This window comes from Carassius carassius, chromosome 22, assembly GCF_963082965.1.
Source record: "Carassius carassius chromosome 22, fCarCar2.1, whole genome shotgun sequence".
NCBI lineage: Eukaryota > Metazoa > Chordata > Actinopteri > Cypriniformes > Cyprinidae > Carassius > Carassius carassius.
In genome coordinates this window covers 10,146,357-10,166,155 of record NC_081776.1, presented here as the reverse complement: position 1 = coordinate 10,166,155, position 19,799 = coordinate 10,146,357, and the positions used below count along the sequence as shown (strand labels likewise).

Genomic DNA, 19,799 nt, shown 5'->3' with positions numbered 1-19,799 from the left:
ATTGCATAGCGTTGCCATTTGGCAACAATTACTTTATCTTAATTTTCCAAAAAGCTGTGACTTAAAAATTTTACAGTTAGTTGTGAAAAGGGGGCTTTTACTTAGAAGGAAATACAATTTATGAGGTTACATGACCAGGATATCCTGTTTGCCAGTCCTTTTTGCTCATGTACATTGACATGCAAACATCACTGTCTGGGGCTCCAGAAGATTGCTTTTTATTCAGAATTTTGGAAAATTTTAATCAAATAAATAATTTAAATCACTATCTGGGATAAGTAAACTTTAAATTTTTAACATTAAATTCAGTTTTGATTTTATATGTTTTTTGTAATATGCTAAAATACATTTGTTGCCATATGGCAACTATGTGCAAATATGGAAACGTCCTGGTGCATTCAACCTAATGGAGTCCCATTGACTTACATAGCATGAAACTACTCTGAGACTATGTTTACAACTTTTGCTTATATTTTAAAGGTAAAAACATTATAATTTTATTTTACTTTGTGATTTAAGCTATTTTGTAGGTTATCTGTAACACATTATCCCATTTTCTCTATAAAAGATGCATCCAAGCTACTTCTATGGGAGAGGGAAAGAGAATAGGGCAGAAATAGCTGTTGATAGCTGAGGATGAGCTTGTGGACAGTGATGAAGACAACAAGGTTGATGTAAACCTGGATGAGAGTTTCACAAGCTGTTGTGGTGGGGAAAAATAAAAGAGGGCCCCAAAACTTTGTCCCTCCAGATCCTCTCCGCAGAGAACGCACAGACCACTGGCCCTTGCATGCATCTGAGAAGGGCAGATGCAAAATGCCAGGATGCATTTCACTAAGTATAAGATGGATTTGTTGAGTCTTGTTTGAAATAATATGCCATACGGCAACAATTTACCAACGACCCCCCTTTAAACTTTGTTAAAAGAAAATTGTATATATCTGTTATTTAGCTCATTTTAAGTCATAAAAACATGCAAACAATTTTTTACAATGTCTAAGTAATATTTCATGCAATAGAGGGTTAAATATGTAGTTAGGTTACGTATACCCCTAGTCTAGAATGACTTAACTGCATCTGTTTCTAGGTCTGTCTCTGGCCTATCCTTCCCAAAATCCCATTATCTCTGATTAAAACTGCACATCTGAGTTCATGAATATCCCATTCAACACTATTAATAACCATTAAGAGAGATTCAAACTGCTGCAAGAGGACTGAAAAAGAAGTTCAAGTAAACTTTCCCACAAATTAGCAAGCCATTTCCAATGGCTCCATAATTTAATGGAGCAATTTGCTTGCCCTATTTTGTAAATCCCAGCTGCAAAACAGTCCAAAGTGAAGATGGAATTAGGAAAGGACAGATGGAACTTCATCTGACTGATAATAGCATAATTAAACAGAGGAAGAAGGGAACAGTCTTTGAGAGGAGGGGAAGCCTCATCAACAGCCATTCTTCAACCCACGGGCAAGTCCAATCCAGCTTCTTACATTCCTGTCAAATTATTAATTACTAATGCCCATCTGATCCAGTGATGGAGCAGGTCTCGCATGTAGACCAACAACTTAATTAAATGCCAACATTTGCCTGATGAAAGAGTTTGGACCCAATTCAGTGACCCAATTCAGTGAGAAGGGAACACAGAACTTAAGGAAATCAGCCATGGAGGATGAATGGATGGTTGGAGAAAAAGAGAGAGAGAGAGAGATTTCATGATTAAAAAAACTGCAAACACAGGAAGGGGACAGATGGAGAGAGATGTACAAGAGAGATTAGGAAGTGATAAGTCAGCAAATCCATAAAATCAGCAAATCCATCCCCATTCCCCGCAAAGGAAATGGCAAAATCCCTTCAGTACAGTGCATTTTCAAGTCCCCTTCATACAGAGCTTACTTTAGTTGCTTAACACTTTATTATCCATTCAATGTGCCGTAGAACAGAAGTCTGTTTTTGGCACTGGCATAAAAAAGACAAATGTATACAATTTAAGGAATAAAAAGAAAAGGTAAAAACATTAAAAGATTTTTAAAAAATGTAACGTAAATGTCAAAGTCAAGAAATAAGATATTTAAGAAACTATAAAAAAAAAGTGTGGATATTGTAAATATTGGTAATTTAATTGGTATTTTCACTTTCCAAATTGTTGGTAATATCCTTTAGGTTTTAGTGGTGGTGTGGTTTTATTATGCTTAAGCATGAATTTATTCTTCATGGTTTGTGTGTACTGTAAGTGCATGAACATATTTTTTGCAAGATGTTTAACAGAAAAAAAATACAGGAAGATGAAGGCAGGAAAACTTGAAAACAAGACTCATTATACAACCACCACAGCCAGCAAGGTCACTTTCACAAAAACGCTTCATGCCTCATCAAAAGTGCCTTCTTCCCCATTATAATGCGTCTTATTAGAACAGCCTTCGTTTTTCGTAACACAGAGAAGAAGCGTGGGCTGTGTCCATTTTAAAACACCAAACAAGTAGGTGGAAACAACAGAGGGAGCTCAGCCAACAACACAAAGAACCCTCAAATGAGTCTGGCAATAAAACACGCAGAACATACAGCGTGCATATCTCCAGCAGGAGCGTCTAAAAACGCCAAAGACAAAGAGCGGCCCACTTACGATTTATGCCACCCATGGATGGACACAAAATAACAAAAGACCTGTTTAACACCACGCTGAAGTCTTTTAGCCGGTGTCATAGCCATGTTGAGAGGGCAGCTAATTTATACACCACTCTGCGTCTTCATGGAGAAAAAAACTCTGCAAACATACACTAAGGATGATGGGTCAAAATGACTAGACGGTTGTGAAAATATTTGGTAAATTCGTAGTAAACTAAAGACTTCAATGACTTTTCTCAGGAAAAATGACCTCCAAATGACCTTTTTATGAGGAAAAAGGGAGGGCTGATACACAATAAAATCACCACTTTGAGCAGCAGTAACGTGATGGACACATTCTGAACTCTTCCATTTCCGGACGTTCATTTCACAGGCCCTCTTCTTTATTGGGGGCTTAAAGACTAGGTTGTTTTAACAGAAGGGAAAAATCAATATTCATGGCCTCTTCCACGAAAAGACCAGCTTGAAAATGGTCTCGGGAAACAAAAGCCTGTGAGAAACAGCAAATGGCTTTTCACACCAGATAATAAACGCAGAGCACACTGGCTGGATTTGTCATGTGCACGAATGCTTATCCTACACCAATTCTTTTTCCTTCTGACTCAAAACCATCACAAAGTGTAGCGACGTCTTCAGATGTGTCTGGAAAACCAAGAGTTGATCTTTAGTGAACCTTTAAACCCAGCCCCTTGTCTTTGAGGACACATTCTCAATTTAATTAACAGTGAAAAGCAACACTCATCCCCTCTATTAGTCACAAATCAAGCTAATTAAAGAAGAAAAACAGTGTTGAAGGATGTGCAGGTGAGCACCTGCTCTCTGATGATAGACATTTGCAGAGTGCTTTTAAGAAATGAGGGAAATAAACAAAGCTTCCTGCCTCTCGTCAACCCCTCGAGATTACGAAGGAAACACAGTTTCCTCTCGTTCCATGGGTTCCAAGAAGTAGTCTGAAACCAAAACATTATCATTTCTAAAGGTTTTTTTTTAACTGGGTGGAATGTATGACCTTCATAATTTTTTACATTTCACCAAAACAACCTAATTTCATTTATTTATTTTTTGGTCTTTTTTACCCATCTCTGTGCAATTAAACTATGTATGACCCGACTGACAATAAAACTATAATCATTATGGAAGAGGGGCATTATAAACCTGGGATTCTGTCTCCATGGATACCTTACCATTATTCATAGTCATATAAACACACATGGGTGTTTGAGAAACATGCATTAATAGTGACGACAAAAAAAAAATTCTAATCTAATATAAACAGTATACTTCTTATTTAATGCTTAATATTGATCTTGGATGCATCCAGCCAAGGTAATGTGTTAATATGACACCTCAGGTAGAAAGAAAAATGACATTAAAAAGCTGATTAATCGATCTCTTTATTTTTTATATATACTGTACACCTACGAACTGAATATTCGCTGGTTTATGCCAGATGTATTTAGTTACTAGTGAATCTATCTATAGGCCTTACCATTGAGCATTCAAATAATATGAGGAAAGAGTCCAATAAAGCAGACAATAATGTGATGAAAAGGAACATTTATGAAGTTATTTAAAAAAAGAGAGAGATAAGAAAAGATATAAAAATAGAAAAAGGTAATAAAAACAATAAAACAGCAAAATAATATAAAACAATAATAAGAATTAAAAAACAAAATACTGTATATATATATATATATATATATATATATATATATATATATATATTAGAAGAAACAAGAAACAAACATGACAATCCAAAACAAGATAAACCAAACAAAAGCAGACAAACTAGGACAAAACAAACCAAAACAAAAGACAAGGCAAAACAAAAGTAAAACACACAAGACAAAAAATGAGTGTGAGCCTCTGCATTAAAAGAACACATTTGTTCAAGTGTAAGACATGGGGGAAAAAATCCCTTTTCTCCGGAGAACCAATAACCTTTCTTTAAAAACACAAGCTGACCTCATCAGTGACACACTGTAGAGACAATGGATTCAAAAGCCTCAATGAGCATTTTCTACCCCTTATCCTCCATTGTGTCCAGCACTTCTGATATATTCTAGTTCAATGTAGATATAACATATCGCACTGAGAGGTCAGTGCTTGGAGCAGCATCTTTTTACAACTGGGTCAATAGCATTCTCATCAGCGATACTCAGTACGGTCCATGACAAGAATTGCTATTACAGAGATGCACATCACAAAAGAACCATAATTAATGTCGTAATTGATGAATATAAGAGTGGCGCTTTTCAAAACAACCAGCAAGTCTAAAGCATAAAACCTGGGGGGAAAAAGGAACACTGGGTTTAAAATATGAAAATAAACTGTTATGATCATTAACACTGTGGCCGAAATCTTTCAAATCCACGAGCGATATGCAAGCTGTGGCCAGTTACAATAGATCATTTAGACTTGTACACAACAGCTCATTTAGAGGCCGTGTGTCTGTCTATCTCGCCGACATGAAACAGAAGCACTTTGCCTCTCCCTCCGCTGCCAGACTAATCACTGTCAGGGCATGAAACGCCTCACTTACACTGTATAATCCAATTACTCTGAGGCTGTGTGGCTCCCTCTAAATCTAAACAAGTTGTCAAAGTGGGAAGTTTGTAATTTCCTTTCTTTTTCCCCCTTTTTACACTCTTGTTCCCCTCACCCTCTTACCCATCATTTCTGGGCTCAAGACTGTGAAGCTTAGGAGGAGGAACAGTAATACAATGTGTAGAGGGAGATTACAACAAGCGCCATCATCTTCATAACAAATGGATACAAAGTCTCTCTGATGAGCAATATTCGAGCAGAACTATACATAGAATATACATATACATATACAGTCGTGGCCAAAAGTTTTGAGAATTACATAAATATTAGTTTTCAAAAAGTTTGCTGCTAAACTGCTTTTGTTTTTCAGTTGTTTCAGTGATGTACTGAAATATAATTACAAGCACTTCATACGTTTCAAAAGCTTTTATCGACAATTACATGACATTTATGCAAAGAGTCTTTATGCAAAGTTCTTTTTCAGGACCTCTGCAATTCGACTGGGCATGCTCTCAATCAACTTCTGGGCCAAATCCTGACTGATAGCAACCCATTCTTTCATAATCACTTCTTGGAGTTTGTCAAAATTAGTGGATTTTTGTTTGTCCACCCGCCTCTAGAGGATTGACCACAAGTTCTCAATGGGATTAAGATCTAGGGAGTTTCCAGGCCATGGACCCAAAATTTCAACATTCTGGCCCCCGAGCCACCTAGTTATTACTTTTGCCTTATGGCACGGTGCTCCATCATGCTGGAAAATGCATTGTTCTTCACCAAACTGTTGTTGGATTGTTGGAAGAAGTTGCTGTTTGAGGGTGTTTTGTTACCATTCTTTATTCATGGCTGTGTTTTTGGGCAGAATTGTGAGCAAGCCCACTCCCTTGGATGAGAAGCAACCCCACACATGAATGGTGTCAGGATGCTTTACTGTTGGCATGACACAGGACTGATGGTAGCGCTCACCTTTTCTTCTCCAGACAAGCCTTTTTCCAGATGCCCCAAACAATCGGAAAGGGGCTTCATCGGAGAATATGACTTTGCCCCAGTCCTCAGCAGTCCATTCACTATACTTTCTGCAGAAGATCAATCTGTCCCTGATGTTTTTTTTGGAGAGAAGTGGCTTTTTTGCTGCCCTTCTTGACACCAGGCCATCTTCCAAAAGTCTTGGCCTCACTGTGCGTGCAGATGCGCTCACACCTGCCTGCTGCCATTCCTGAGCAAGCTCTGCACTGGTGGCACTCCGATCACGCAGCTGAATCCTCTTTAGGAGATGATTCTAGCGCTTGCTGGACTTTCTTGGACGCCCTGAAGCCTTCTTTACAAGAATTGAACCTCTTTCCTTGAAGTTCTTGATGATCCTATAAATTGTTGATTTAGGTGCAATCTTAGTAGCCACAATATCCTTGCCTGTGAAGCCATTTTTATGCAACGCAATGATGGCTGCACGTGTTTCTTTGGAGGTCACCATGGTTAACAATGGAAGAACAATGATTTCAAGCATCACCCTCCTTTTAACATGTCAAGTCTGCCATTCTAACCCAATTAGCCTGACATAATGATCTCCAGCCTTGTGCTCGTCAACATTCTCACCTGAGTTAACAAGACGATTACTGAAATGATCTCAGCAGGTCCTTTAATGACAGCAATGAAATGCAGTGGAAAGGTTTTTTTGGGATTAAGTTTATTTTCATGGCAAAGAAGGACTATGCAATTCATCTGATCACTCTTCATATCATTCTGGAGTATATGCAAATTGCTATTATAAAAACTTAAGCAGCAACTTTTCCAATTTCCAATATTCATGAAATTCTCAAAACTTTTGGCCACGACTGTACAAATACATATACATATACATACATACATACATACATATATATATATATATATATATATATATATATACTTGCTCTATTGCAGGGCTGTGCAATTAATCGCATTCAAATTGTAATGCGCATCTCGTCAGTAAAGCCGGTTCTGTGATTAGTAGTAAATCACCATCATCTGCTTTCAGACTGAGCAGCTTTCACTACACAGAGCCGTAGTTCTCTTACAATTAGGCAAAATTGCCCTCATAATCGCAGATGAATCGAATTAGATTTTGAACGCGATATCGCCTAGCTTGTCAGTGAACTACGGCTCTGTGTAGTGAAAGCCGCTCAATCTGAAAGCAGGTGATGGTGATTTACTCAATCTCAATTTACCATTACTCAATTTACTTATCACAGAACCGGCTTTACTGACGAGATGCGCATTACAATTTGAATGCGATTAATTGCACAGCCCTACTCTACTGTGTTCAAAAACGGCTGAGCCACAGTTCAAAGAGCCAGGAACTGAAAGAAATAAAGATAATAACATGTCTCTCAGGTCCATCTGTCCATGGCCTTCGTGTCTTCAGTGTAATGGAAAGGTCAATGTAATTCCTGTCTCCCACAGGAACAGAGAAAATTTTGGAACAGAAGTTCGATATTAGGACAGAAATACAAGGGTTACAGGGGTCTCATTTACACAAAAGAGAACAAGAGGTTATCATGAAGGTAACCCCAAAAAATTACACCAGAACATCAGGTGCATCAGTGCATGAGAACAGGGCCATAATTGTCACTTGAGACTGACGTTTATGTAAGTCACATCTCATGCCAGAACTCAAGAGTGTCACAGTATGAGAAAAAAGTGACAGAAAATAACAGAAAAAAAAATAGAGAACAGAAAATTACTAAAAAGAAAACAAAAAGGAAGCTGCTTTTTTGAGTGTCTTTAGAAGATGCTGTGCATTTTTATGATGGTTCAGATTTGGGGCTCTAGAACTTGATCTCATGGGGAAGCGTCTGTGCTTGAGAATCTGGACTAGTCTGAAGTGACAAAACGCTGTCGCAGTCAAGAGAAGGGAAGAAGAGATGAGATTAAGAGAGAGAAAACACATGTTTAGGAAAACCTCATCTACCTCAATGAAGATTCTCATCAAGGAATTACATTATCTCACACCGTGACCACAGGAGACACTGCAGCCCCTTGCAACCAGCCCGCTTGAGCAGGAAAACACACTGAACACTTAATACCAGCCATTTCAACAAAGCCAAGATGACAGTGTTGTAAGAACACTTCCTTATGAATCAAACTGCATTGGTCATCCAATACATCATAATGTTCCAAAGTCTGGGGAACAGTAAGATTAGTTTTTAAAGAAATACTTTTTTTTTTTTAATAATGCATTAAATTGATCAAAAGTTACAGTAAAGCCATTATATGTTAACACGATTTCCACACAATTATGAAGGAGCACAACTAAACCAAATCAGCATATTAGAATGATTTCTGAAGGATCATGTGACACTGAAGACTGCTGCTCAAAATTCAGCTGTCACCACAAGAATAAATTATAAATATAAATATATATATATATATATATATATATATATATATATATATATATTTTTTTTTTAATTGTAATAACATTTCACAATATTACAGTTTTTACTGTATTTTTTGATCAAATAAACACAGCCTTGAACAGCATAAATACCCAAACTTTTGAAAAGCCTATTTACTGTGATTTCATATAAAGCCGCATTAACTTATATATATATAAAAGAGGCAGTACATGCACACAGTCAAACCCCTCGTCACACTGCTGTTAAATGCATATTTTGACATCTTTAGTCCCCTCGCGGAAAGATGCATCTTGTTACTTAGTGTCTGCAAAGAGCTCAGCGGGGCCTTAGCAACAGTTGGCAGGGCCAAGCTTGTTCTTTCGTTACCACTCTCTGCAGACTGCTTTGAAATTAGGAGTTTAAAAAAAGACAGGAAAGTACAAGGTCACAGTTTGACACTTTGCCCTGTTTGATGGAGTGATGACAAACCCATTTACTCATTCCCTAGCTGCACCTCCACTCCCATCCTTCTCTCCCCTCCTTCTCCTGATTCCTGTTTCTATGACTGAATCCTCTCTATCATGCAGATAAACAATGCTTTGAAAGAGCACACATGGAATACGAATCAGGGAGAAAGAGAATGTAAAGAGATGGAATACTTTAAGGCAAGAAAAACAGTGAATGCAGAGAATGATATGGACATAAGTAGGTTATGAGGTCTCAGTTTTTACACTGTCTTTGAGTTTGAATTTTCAGTTAGTTTGACCATCTGTACCTACAGTGGTTTAAAATTGCTTGTGAGAATAACACTAGATAGATGCGAAAAATAACTATTCTCCATTTATGGTTACTACTCAACAACAAGATATGATGTGATCTTTGGAATCTAGTTAAACATGAATCTAAATTGCCGCTTGAATTAAACAAGACTGGTGTAAGTCTACATACAAATTGCTCAATTGCTAAAAACAAAACAAAGCACAAAGCAAAACAAGACAAGACACAAGACACAAGACAAGACAAAACAAGACAAGACAAGACAAAACAATCACATGAGATAAAAACCTGCAGCAGGTGCTTTTCAAACACACAAACAGACAATGAATGTTGGGCCTCTTGAGAGATTCTGAAAGGTGACATGAACAGCTGGCAATCTCACCTGCCTCAAAACACACACTAAAAAGTCTACATTTTCCCATTAACACACTCCAATTAAACATGACACTTGGGATGAGATACCAGACTTTTAGCGCCTTAACAGAAGTGTCACAAGAAACAGCTAATAAAATTCTGTTTGTAAGTAATTAACTATACAGTCACCCGCAGAAGTTACCTTGAATAACAGTCTGAAAGACTGAAAGGAGCTGCTATGTATTATACATTAAAGAATATGCTTTCAATAGTTTTTCTAATACATTGCTAATGTAGTGGCTAGGGTATTGGTAGGTGGTCAAAATAGCCTCCAGCAAAATCCACTTGCACATATTGTATATATTTCACTGCAATTTTTAGATTCCAAATATATCAATTTAGATTCCAAATATATCCAATTTGCTGCTTTGCTGAATGACTCTTCAGGGACTGACCTGTAGGACGGTCTGGATCTTGGCATAGACATCAGCCTGCTCATAGAGTTTGATCCCTTCCTGGGCTCCACTGGGAGAGACGATAGTCTTCTGTAGGTGACTGAGGACCACGCTGTGAGCCTGGGCCACTGCATTCAACTTATCAAACAACAGCTCAAGCAGTTCCAGCAACAACCTGAAGAGAGCGATAGAGAGGGAGAGGGAGGGAGGGAGAGAGAAAGAGAGAGAGAGAGAGAGAGAGCACTTAAAAATGGATATAATAGGACAATCAATAGAATAAAACAATCAAAATTAACTAGTTTTCAAATGCGCAATGAAATAACCCTTTGTGGCCTGAAAACTCCTATTCTAGAAGCTACCAGTTAGTATGGCTGACAGAAATCCCTCTACATCACCAAAACCGAGCCAAAAAGCGGACCATTCTCTGTTACTAATGAACATGACAGCAGCAGGGTGCTGACAGAATCTCCCAGTTGAGCAGCGGCAGCTGTTCACCAACAACAATTAACAGCTTCTGTCAAACTCTCTGGGTCCTCTAGGAGGACACACATCTGTCTGACTTTTGAAGGGTTTACTCATTCGTCCCAGTAAAATGAGGCAGAAGAAAACACTGGTAGGGGGAATGAAGAGGTTAGAGGTGACAGCATGATGTAGGGCATTAAGATTGCTGGGAGGTGGACACCAGGAAGATGATGGATGTTCATGTGGGACGAAGTGCATGATAACACATGTTAAACCTGATTTACAAAGGACAGGACATAAGCCTCGACTCAGCATGTAAACATATTATACAGGACGTCACTTTTTCATACAAACACTGCAGAAAGCCAATCCACACTATCCATTAACACAAATCTGAACCAAGAGGTCAAGGTTTGTTGGTCGATGCTGAAACTGGATGAATGGATGGAATGAATGGATGAATGCTCTCTTACATAATTAGAAATACACACACACATATGCATTTATATAGGATGATAAAATCTCATTGGTCCACTTCTTACACCACCTACCTATAATGTAACAATTATCTTCTGTTTGACCTGACTGATTGTTTCACTTCACAAAAATGGCTTGTCACTAAAATCTTTGTCACATCACGTCTGGTTAGGACAACATGTAAGACATGCGTTTCACTGTGAACTGTAAAGAAGGAGTGACTTCATTTTTCTGTTGAGGCTTCCATAGAAAACGGAGCCCTACCTCAACTTTCACGTTAGCACAGACACACAAGTAAACACTGAAATTGCTCTATGGTTAAAATAGGACCTCATTTTTACATTTAGGTCATTTGAGTGTTTTCATGTACAAATTAATTACATTGTATGATAGTTAATTTAATTTAAACTGTATGAAAGTTAATTAAATTCTATGACACATTAGTAAATTCAGAAGAAACACACTTATATACATAATACCATTTCTCGAATGAGTTTGCGAATAATGCACATTTTTCTTATATTACTAAAATTTCCTTCATAATTGTCACTGCTTTCAAAGAAAAGCCCCCGTTTATTTCATTAAAAGCACAAAATGAAAAGTCAGTGGATATTTTCTAAAGCACTAGAAGCTCACATCCAAATAAAATGAGCGGAAGGCAAACATTAAATCCCAGAGAATGGCTGCGGAAAAATAAGCGACTGAGAGTTCATTTTTGCCTTGGGTAAAGAGCGTTTCTTTAACAGCCTTCATTATCTGTCTTCTCTTTCATTGCGTTTGTTTTTCTCTGTCAGAGCCGATGTTTAAGCAGACACTGGCTGCGGCTCGCTTTTATGGATTACACCATTTCTGGAAATGAGGGAGGTATGAATGCCATATGACAGATGAGAGCATTGATCCAGCAAGCCATCATCGGGTAAAGTGAGGGAGAGCGCAATAAAGAAGGAAAACAACAGAAACCAATCACACTTCAGTACAAACGCCTTCCAAAGTGCTTCCCTTAAAACAAAATCACTGCAAGAGGGAGAACTGCATCTGAAGTGATTGTCATTGCCTTTTTTTTTTTTTTTTTGATTCACTAGATTCCAAAGACTGTCATTTGACAGTTCTTATTTCCTACATCATTTAAGGACAACATGAATTCAAAACTGACCCCATTTACTTTTAATGATTCTCTCCCTGTGCATGATTTGTCACTGCATGTTAATGTACATAAATTTGTTTTAATAATCTTCAAGAGCCAGCTGATAAAATCCAAACTCGCCTTTCGTTGTAGCTGCATTAGAAGTATATCACGTTAAAATAATTGCAAAGTAAAAAACTATGGATGCTTAAAGCGATCGGCAACTGAGCAACTCTTCAGTACTGAAGGAGACAAAAATAATAGTTGTATTATAAAATATTAGATTTGAAAATACGTAATAAGATTCGCAAATGTTTTTTCACGTCTTGACAAAAGAAAACATGAATTTCAGACTTGCAAGCCATTATTTGGGCTGTTATTAAGAAACAGTAGTATGGTGTATAACTATGATTACTGATATCCATTGCAGACTGCCCCATCTTTCCATTAGCATTTACCTGGGCTGGTTGTCCTGTGCCAGGTTCTCTCCTCTCTGGTAAGCGTGGTCAGCGATCTGAGTGGTGGATCTCTTGAGGATCTGCTTGAGCTCAGGCTCCAGACGCTCCATGATGGCTTTGATTGTTTCTGGGATCTTCTTGAGTTTGGCCAGCGCTTTGATGAGGATCCCCATGAACTCTGCGCTGTTCTCCTCTGGGTCCACGTCCAAGTCCTCTCTCATCTCCTGCAGCTCACGCACTGCACAAACACACATGCATTCCATCAAGAACACTTCAACAATATATAATAACAGCAGCATGAATGAACTGAACGGATTATGGAACAGCTACATAAATATACGTGCATCGTTAACAGCAAACAGATGGTAGTATAACTTTATGATATGGTTTGCCAATTGTTATTATTAAAAGATCACTAATATACATTCCAATTTTAATGTATGAATAAATATGAATATGTACTAACAATCTGTTAAGATTTTGATGTTATTACATTTATTTATAATGACGTTTTCCTCAGAGAGCTGTTACAGGTAAAAAGATTAGTAATATTAATGTAACAGTAATATATAGAACATCTACAGTAGGTTCACTTGAACTAACAATGCCTGGAATTTAAAAAGATTTAAAGTTATTTTTCACAATGTTCCACACTTTCATAATTTAATAATCATTTCTTCCCTTCTCATCATGGCATCGGTACAATCCTTAAATAAACCTGAAATATGCACCTCTCCATATCCACCTGCTCAACAGAGTGATCGTACAGTGAAGCGCTTATTTTTCTGTCTGCTAATACTGGACATTACTGTCCAGTCCAATAACAGTTTAAAACGATTTGACGGTTTATGGCAAGTTAATGTGCTCAGGTTTTTCTTCTTTTCTCTCCCCCAACTGTAGCTTGCTAAATAATTACTACAATTACCTCCGACAAATGATGCGCAAAAGGCCATTAGACAAAATAGGAGACAAAAGGGAACCGTCTTCTGCAGCAGGGAAAATGTTGTTTGATGGCGTCAACCTATCACACATAAAGTGCTGCGACAGCAATAATTGCGAGCATTTCATGTTATGTGAAGCAAACGGCAGCTAGCGCAATAATTACTCTACAGTCCTGAGAATTAGAGACATTTCTACCTGCTTTAGCAAAATCAGAGCAATATAGAGAGAAATATAAAAATAGACAGGTGGATTGACGGATGGACGGATGGATTGATGGACGGATTGATGGATGGATGGACGGAATCTATAAGACAGACAGATGGACAGACAGACAGAAAAACGGAGAGACGGATGGATCCTATCTATCCATGGATGGATGGATGGATGGATGAATTGAAGGAGGAACAGACAGATAATATAGATGAATAGATAGCTGGATAGAGAGACCAATGGATGGTTGGATGGACAGAAGGATGGGCGGAGAGATAGACAGACAGACAGAAGGACAGACAGACATATAGATAGACAGATTGATGGATAGGCAGACAGACAGACAGATAGAGCTTGTCGATAATTGTACTAACAATTGACAGTGTTTCTCAGAGACAGTGTGAGAGAAACAGTCAGCTGTGGGTGGGTTGGTGGGTCTGATAACAGTCTCGGAGTCGGCCCCACACAGGAGAGCACGGATAACAAGGCCTGCACCCCCCGCTGTGCTGACAGCGCTGCATGATTAATAACGTGAGAGAGTATCTCATCTGCACCAGTTAATATGCTTACTGATACATGATGTATTGAGATCAAGAAACCTGAGAGTGCGTGTTCTTGTGTGTGTACGGACACACATCTTTTTTAGAGGTGCGTGCAAGTGAAAGTGTGAGTCACTGTGTAATTATAAAAGTGAAAACTGGCATGTCATTAAGTTTGAGTGTGTATATTACAATGATCGTCTCAGTGTACGTATAATAGGAGTGTGTGTTCATGCAAATGCTTTCCTTAAGGCACAGAACGCAATAAATGCAAATTTGTTCTTGTCTGTGGCAGCCCCCAGTGCCATATTAATAGACAGAGTGACACTGGTCAGACGTGTCCTAATATTAGCACTGAACACTGGCAGACAATATGGAGCAGCAGGCCCTACAAAATCACCTCTTGCTTCATAACAGCCAGGACTCCTGCTGTTCTCTTCAGTACAGCAGAGAGGAATCTATCATTCAAATCATGACCCACTAAATAAAGTTCTAATACACTTGCTCTCTGCAAAAGTAACACTCTATTTCGCTCTTTTGCTAGCTAATGGTCACTTTGTCTTGTCTTTGGATGTTTTTTTTTTCTTGTCTTCAAGTTGTAAATATATAAAATTGTGCAAAAAAAAAAATGCACAAAAAAAATGATGTGCATTATATTTAAAAACATAGAATTGGAAATGCATTTGCAAATGTATGTGTTCTCCATATTTAAATGAAATTAAATAAAATTTAGTATTTAAATTATATTTAAATGTATGAGATATTTAATATTTATTTTAAAATTCCAAAAAGAGATAATAGGCTCTGAACTGACAATCAACAATGAACTGTAAATGTATTTTATTTGCTAATATATATTTATACTATATTTAAATGTATATTTTTTCTATATATAATAATAAAAAAATATTTAGTAGTAGTTAAATTATTAAATAATTCATTTATTTTAAATAAACTTACGTTTAATCTCGTTGTTGTTATTATATATATATAATATATATATATATATATATATATATATATATGTATAAATTGGGGGGGCGGGCGGTATTGGGTTGTTTTACTGTCTAGGCATTTCTGTTGTTCTATTTGTAGTGATTCTTACTGCTGGATGTTCCAGGGGTGCTGAACTGTGAGGGCTCTGTGAGCTTGCGTGGAGTGGACAAACTGACATCCAAAACAGATGTATCCTTTGAAGCAGACCTGAAATAAAAACAACAACAACAAAGTTACTGTTACTACAGTCTTCTCAATAGTAACCATTATTGTAGTGACAGCAGCTATTGTTTAAACATTCATAAAAAGAGTTTCATGAAAATAACAGAGAACCTTCCGCAAAACCATTGCCATTAAAGTGGTCGGAAAACGAAGAATCAAACAAGGCAGATTGCCAAACACACGAGATAGAAAGGAAATGAATAAAAATCCTGCCAGAAAATTGCAGTTGCGTCGTGACCTTGACTGATAAATCACTTCTCCTCATCAAAGTGTTGCGCTATAATTACATGAACGTAAACAGAGCAGCGGAAGAGCGACAAACACGCACGCACAATTCCGAGATCAAAAACACTATTACAAACTACTCCACACTTCAGCCCTGCAGGGTCACCAACCTGCATTAGCTTAATGCGATACACCGCTGCGCCTTGTCTAATCTATGAGAATTAGCACTGCAGAGGCAGTAGCGACAGCAGTTCGCGCAACACGCTGACGGAGGGGGTCACGAGAGAGTGCGCGTGGGCGGCTATGTCGCCATCGAGAACAGCAAAAACCTATTATCATTCCTCTCGTGCTCATCCACGAGGGTGAGAAAGACTTATCTCTGTCTGCGCTGAACGCCAGCATCAGAGCCACGGTGGCCAGGCCCTGTACGTAGGGACAGGAAGAGAACAGTCGTAAATCAGAAAATGATATGACTCTGATGAGAAGAATGCAACAGGGCCAGAGAGGCTTTGTTTACCAACAAGCTAATGATTTAAGACCCTGGTGAACAAAGCCTTCAATAAAGAATTAACATTGTGATTTCCCTTCAAGATAGCGTAATCGTCCCGTCATTAATTAGGTGAAGTAGATCTGTGTTGAGATCCAGAAAAAGACTTTAGTGAAGACGCGTCACACATTTTCTACGTGTCAACCCTTTGACTAATTAAAGTTTATTCAGAATGTCAAACTAGCTGGGGTTCAAGTCAGCTCTGGCCCATATTCAGGTCTGGATTCCTAATTAGTCTGATCAGTTATTCTGTCTGGCATATTCCTCGCCCTTATTAATGATCAGACAGCAAAGGATGTTTGGTTTGAGAAAGCACGTCTCTCTTTTAAAAAAGTACATACACTGTAATTAGATGAGGTGTGTGCCCTGCCACTATTAACCTGCAAAGGTAAATTAATCTAAAGCAGAGAAAATTACTTTTCCCGCTCTGAAGGTAATTGTTTTCAGTTTACCGCCACAACCTGAATCTAACGTTTTTAGAAAGATTTTTTTATATCATTCACGTTTTTTATTATAACTGACATACTTTGGGTCTAAATACTAAGCCTACATTTCTTTGATTTGAATGGATTTGAAGACAAGCAATAAGGATCGAGGTTTCACCCAGCTGCATGCACTTCTCAATCAAATACTATTTTTATCAAAAGCATGCCACAGTAGCTCACCGGCCCTTGTCTTTGTCTTTCCCTCGATGACCCACACGGCTGGTTGATTTGATGTAGAGGTGGCGATGAAGCTCGTCAATTAGCACTAGGTGGATGTTGAGCTTCTTACTGTGGAGCTCCAGTCGCAAGTCGCCGAGACCCTCCACCTGTAGCAGGGGTCCTTCAAGAGAATCCACCGCCGAAACCTGCAAACACAACACCACAGCTGGCGTTTCCACTGTATATCTACATGTAAAAATTTAACCAAACAAACTTCTTTTTATGAAATGTTTCGCTTGAAAACAGTGCTTTTTATTAACTTTTTGTTTTAAATCAGTAGAACTTGGTTTGATATTTTGCTTTCTTATGCTGTAACCTCATACATTTCAAAATTTGGTGAAATATCTGAATATTTATTAAGGCCTCTGTGTGTTGGTTGTGTATGGCTGTTCATTTACATTGAGTCCTTAGTATCTACTGTTTTGAATGTTTATTCAACACTCAAATCCCAATGTAGCTTGTCCATTGCTAGTAGCTGAATACCTGAAGTGTTCCAGGTATTTCAGAAGTGTCCATTATTGTAAAACCTCCTAGATTAGCTGCGCTCCAGGATCACATAATAGCACAGATTCAACCCACCCATCAAAAACCACATCGATAAAGCACAATAACAACTCTCGTCCAATCAAGATATTAATAGAGGGAGAATGCAGTGTGTTACTGTTACTCTGCTGAATGCGTGTGGCTCCCCTGCAGAGAGCATAATGAAGTATGCAGCTGCTGGGTGAATAAGGCATGAGACGGAGCTTATCAGTGAACACAAAGTGAGAAAATGATGCAAAAACCCAGAAAACTAAATTAACATACAAGCTTTCTCTTTCTTTGGCCCACAGAGATTTACTAGATTTACTATTTTTTTTTATTCAAAAATCTCTAAATAATATGAAATGAAAAATGTAAATTTAGTAAAGAATTACTAAAATACCTAAAACCGTTTTATGCCTAATAAATAGATTTAAAAAAAATCCATAATAAATCAAATAAATTCCAAATAATTAAATAGATAAAATAACAGGAAATTAAATCTCTAATAAATAAAATACCTAATAAAATCAATCATTAAATAAATAAATACCTAATAAATAATTAATTCATGATAAATAAATACATATAAACATGAATACACACACATATTTTCCAAAAAGAAAATGTTGTAAGCTGTGGATACAGAAAGTAATTTAAAAAAGTATCTTGTTTTTTTGCTCTGTTTTGTTCATCTGTTTTTCATCTCCTCCTCTCTCTCTCATACACACGTGCAAGGGGATTTTGAAGCAGAAAAATGAAGAACAAATGCAACTTAACATGGAGAATGAGTCCAGGTAGTCCCCTCAGGCTTAGCTTTAATGCCGTCCTGGATCTGCACCATATCAGCAGCTACTTGCCATGCTGCTGCATTTGCGAACCGAATCTGAAGCGGTTGTGTGGTTGATAAGTTCAATTTCTTCATTTCATTCACCTGACCTAGCTCACATATCCCAGAGCCTTGATCTTTTATGCAGCCTTTCCCTTCTTCCTTCTGTCCTTCTTTTAATCTCCCACACTCTCTCTCTTGCTCTTTTTTTATTGCATTAACTTGTATTTCTAGTCTTTACGTCTCCTCTCCCTCAGCACTGAACTACCCTACAGTGGCTACTGCTTGTTTATATTTAGTGAATAAATCTAAATGACTCTGAATGAAAGTGCTTTATCAGAGGGAAGCTAATGGCCTGGTGATAGTGCTCTGGAGGGCCATCACTGCATCGCTTTTGACAGACAGAGGAGGGGTCACACAAGTCAAGGAGTTGTTCAAGCAAATGAAGGTTGCATGAGCACAGCATATACCTGTAGGATCAGCTGAGCATGTGTAAGTGAGCATGTTTGCATGTCTTCCTGCAAACCCTGGATTAGTTGAGAAGACACTTCAATTTGCAACTGAGATACTTATTTTTATAGATTTGAAAGTAGAAGGAGAAGAAGATGCAAAGAGATAAAATAGGAATTGACAGTAAAGGAGGATAAGAAAAAGAAGTATAGTTAAAGACAGGAAGAAGACAAGGAAACAAAAGGGAAGAAGGAGAGAACTGTTAGGGACATGAAAGGAAGAGAAAGAAGAAGGGAAAAGAAGAGGAAAATTCAAGTAACATGGAGCAAGAGGAACAGTTAAGGGCATAAGGGAAATAGAAAGAGGAAAAGAGATGAAAGAAATATGGAGAGGTTAAACGCAGGAAAGAAGAAGAGGATGAAGAAAAATGTAAAAGGAAAATAGAGAGGAAGGAAAAGTAAAGGGCAGCAAAGGACATAAAAGGAAAAGAAGAAGAAGGGTAAAAGGAAGAAAAAAGAGAACAAAATAAAAGGAAAGAAAAAGGGAGAGGAAGAAGAGGAGGGAAGGAAAATAAATGAGAGGAATGTGGAGACGAATGGTTACGGACAGCAAAAGAATAAGGAAAGGAAAAATGGAGAGGAAACAGAAAGTGCAGGAAAGCACAGGAAAGAAAGAGGAGAAGAAAGAAAAGCATAAACGAAAGAAAAACAGAGGAAAAGGAAAAAAAAGAGGAAGAAGGACGGGACGGAACGAACGGAAAGGAAAGGAAAGGAAAGGAAAGGAAAGGAAAGGAAAGGAAAGGAAAGGAAAGGAAAGCGAAGGGTTTAAGCAAATAAAGAGAGAAAAGTTCCAATTGAACAGATGTGAGTTACTGAATGACAGCTCATCTGAAAAGCACACACTGGGGAGGTTAACCAGACTGACAGGTACGAGAGTTACAAATATGTACGTGTGCATGTAAGTAACAGA

General features: G+C 37.9%; 1 protein-coding gene across 1 annotated transcript in view; it reads right to left on the bottom strand.

Moving 5' to 3' along the window:
* The window catches only part of LOC132098907 (exocyst complex component 4-like), a 119,666-nt gene that overhangs the window by 94,078 nt on the left and 5,789 nt on the right, over positions 1–19,799 (bottom strand). The window contains exons 4-7 of the mRNA XM_059505181.1: positions 16,991–17,175; positions 15,441–15,538; positions 12,645–12,882; positions 10,125–10,299 (exon numbers count right to left, since the gene is read on the bottom strand). Coding sequence (XP_059361164.1) covers positions 10,125–10,299; positions 12,645–12,882; positions 15,441–15,538; positions 16,991–17,175 — 696 coding nt within the window. The remainder of the gene's footprint in view (positions 1–10,124; positions 10,300–12,644; positions 12,883–15,440; positions 15,539–16,990; positions 17,176–19,799) is intronic.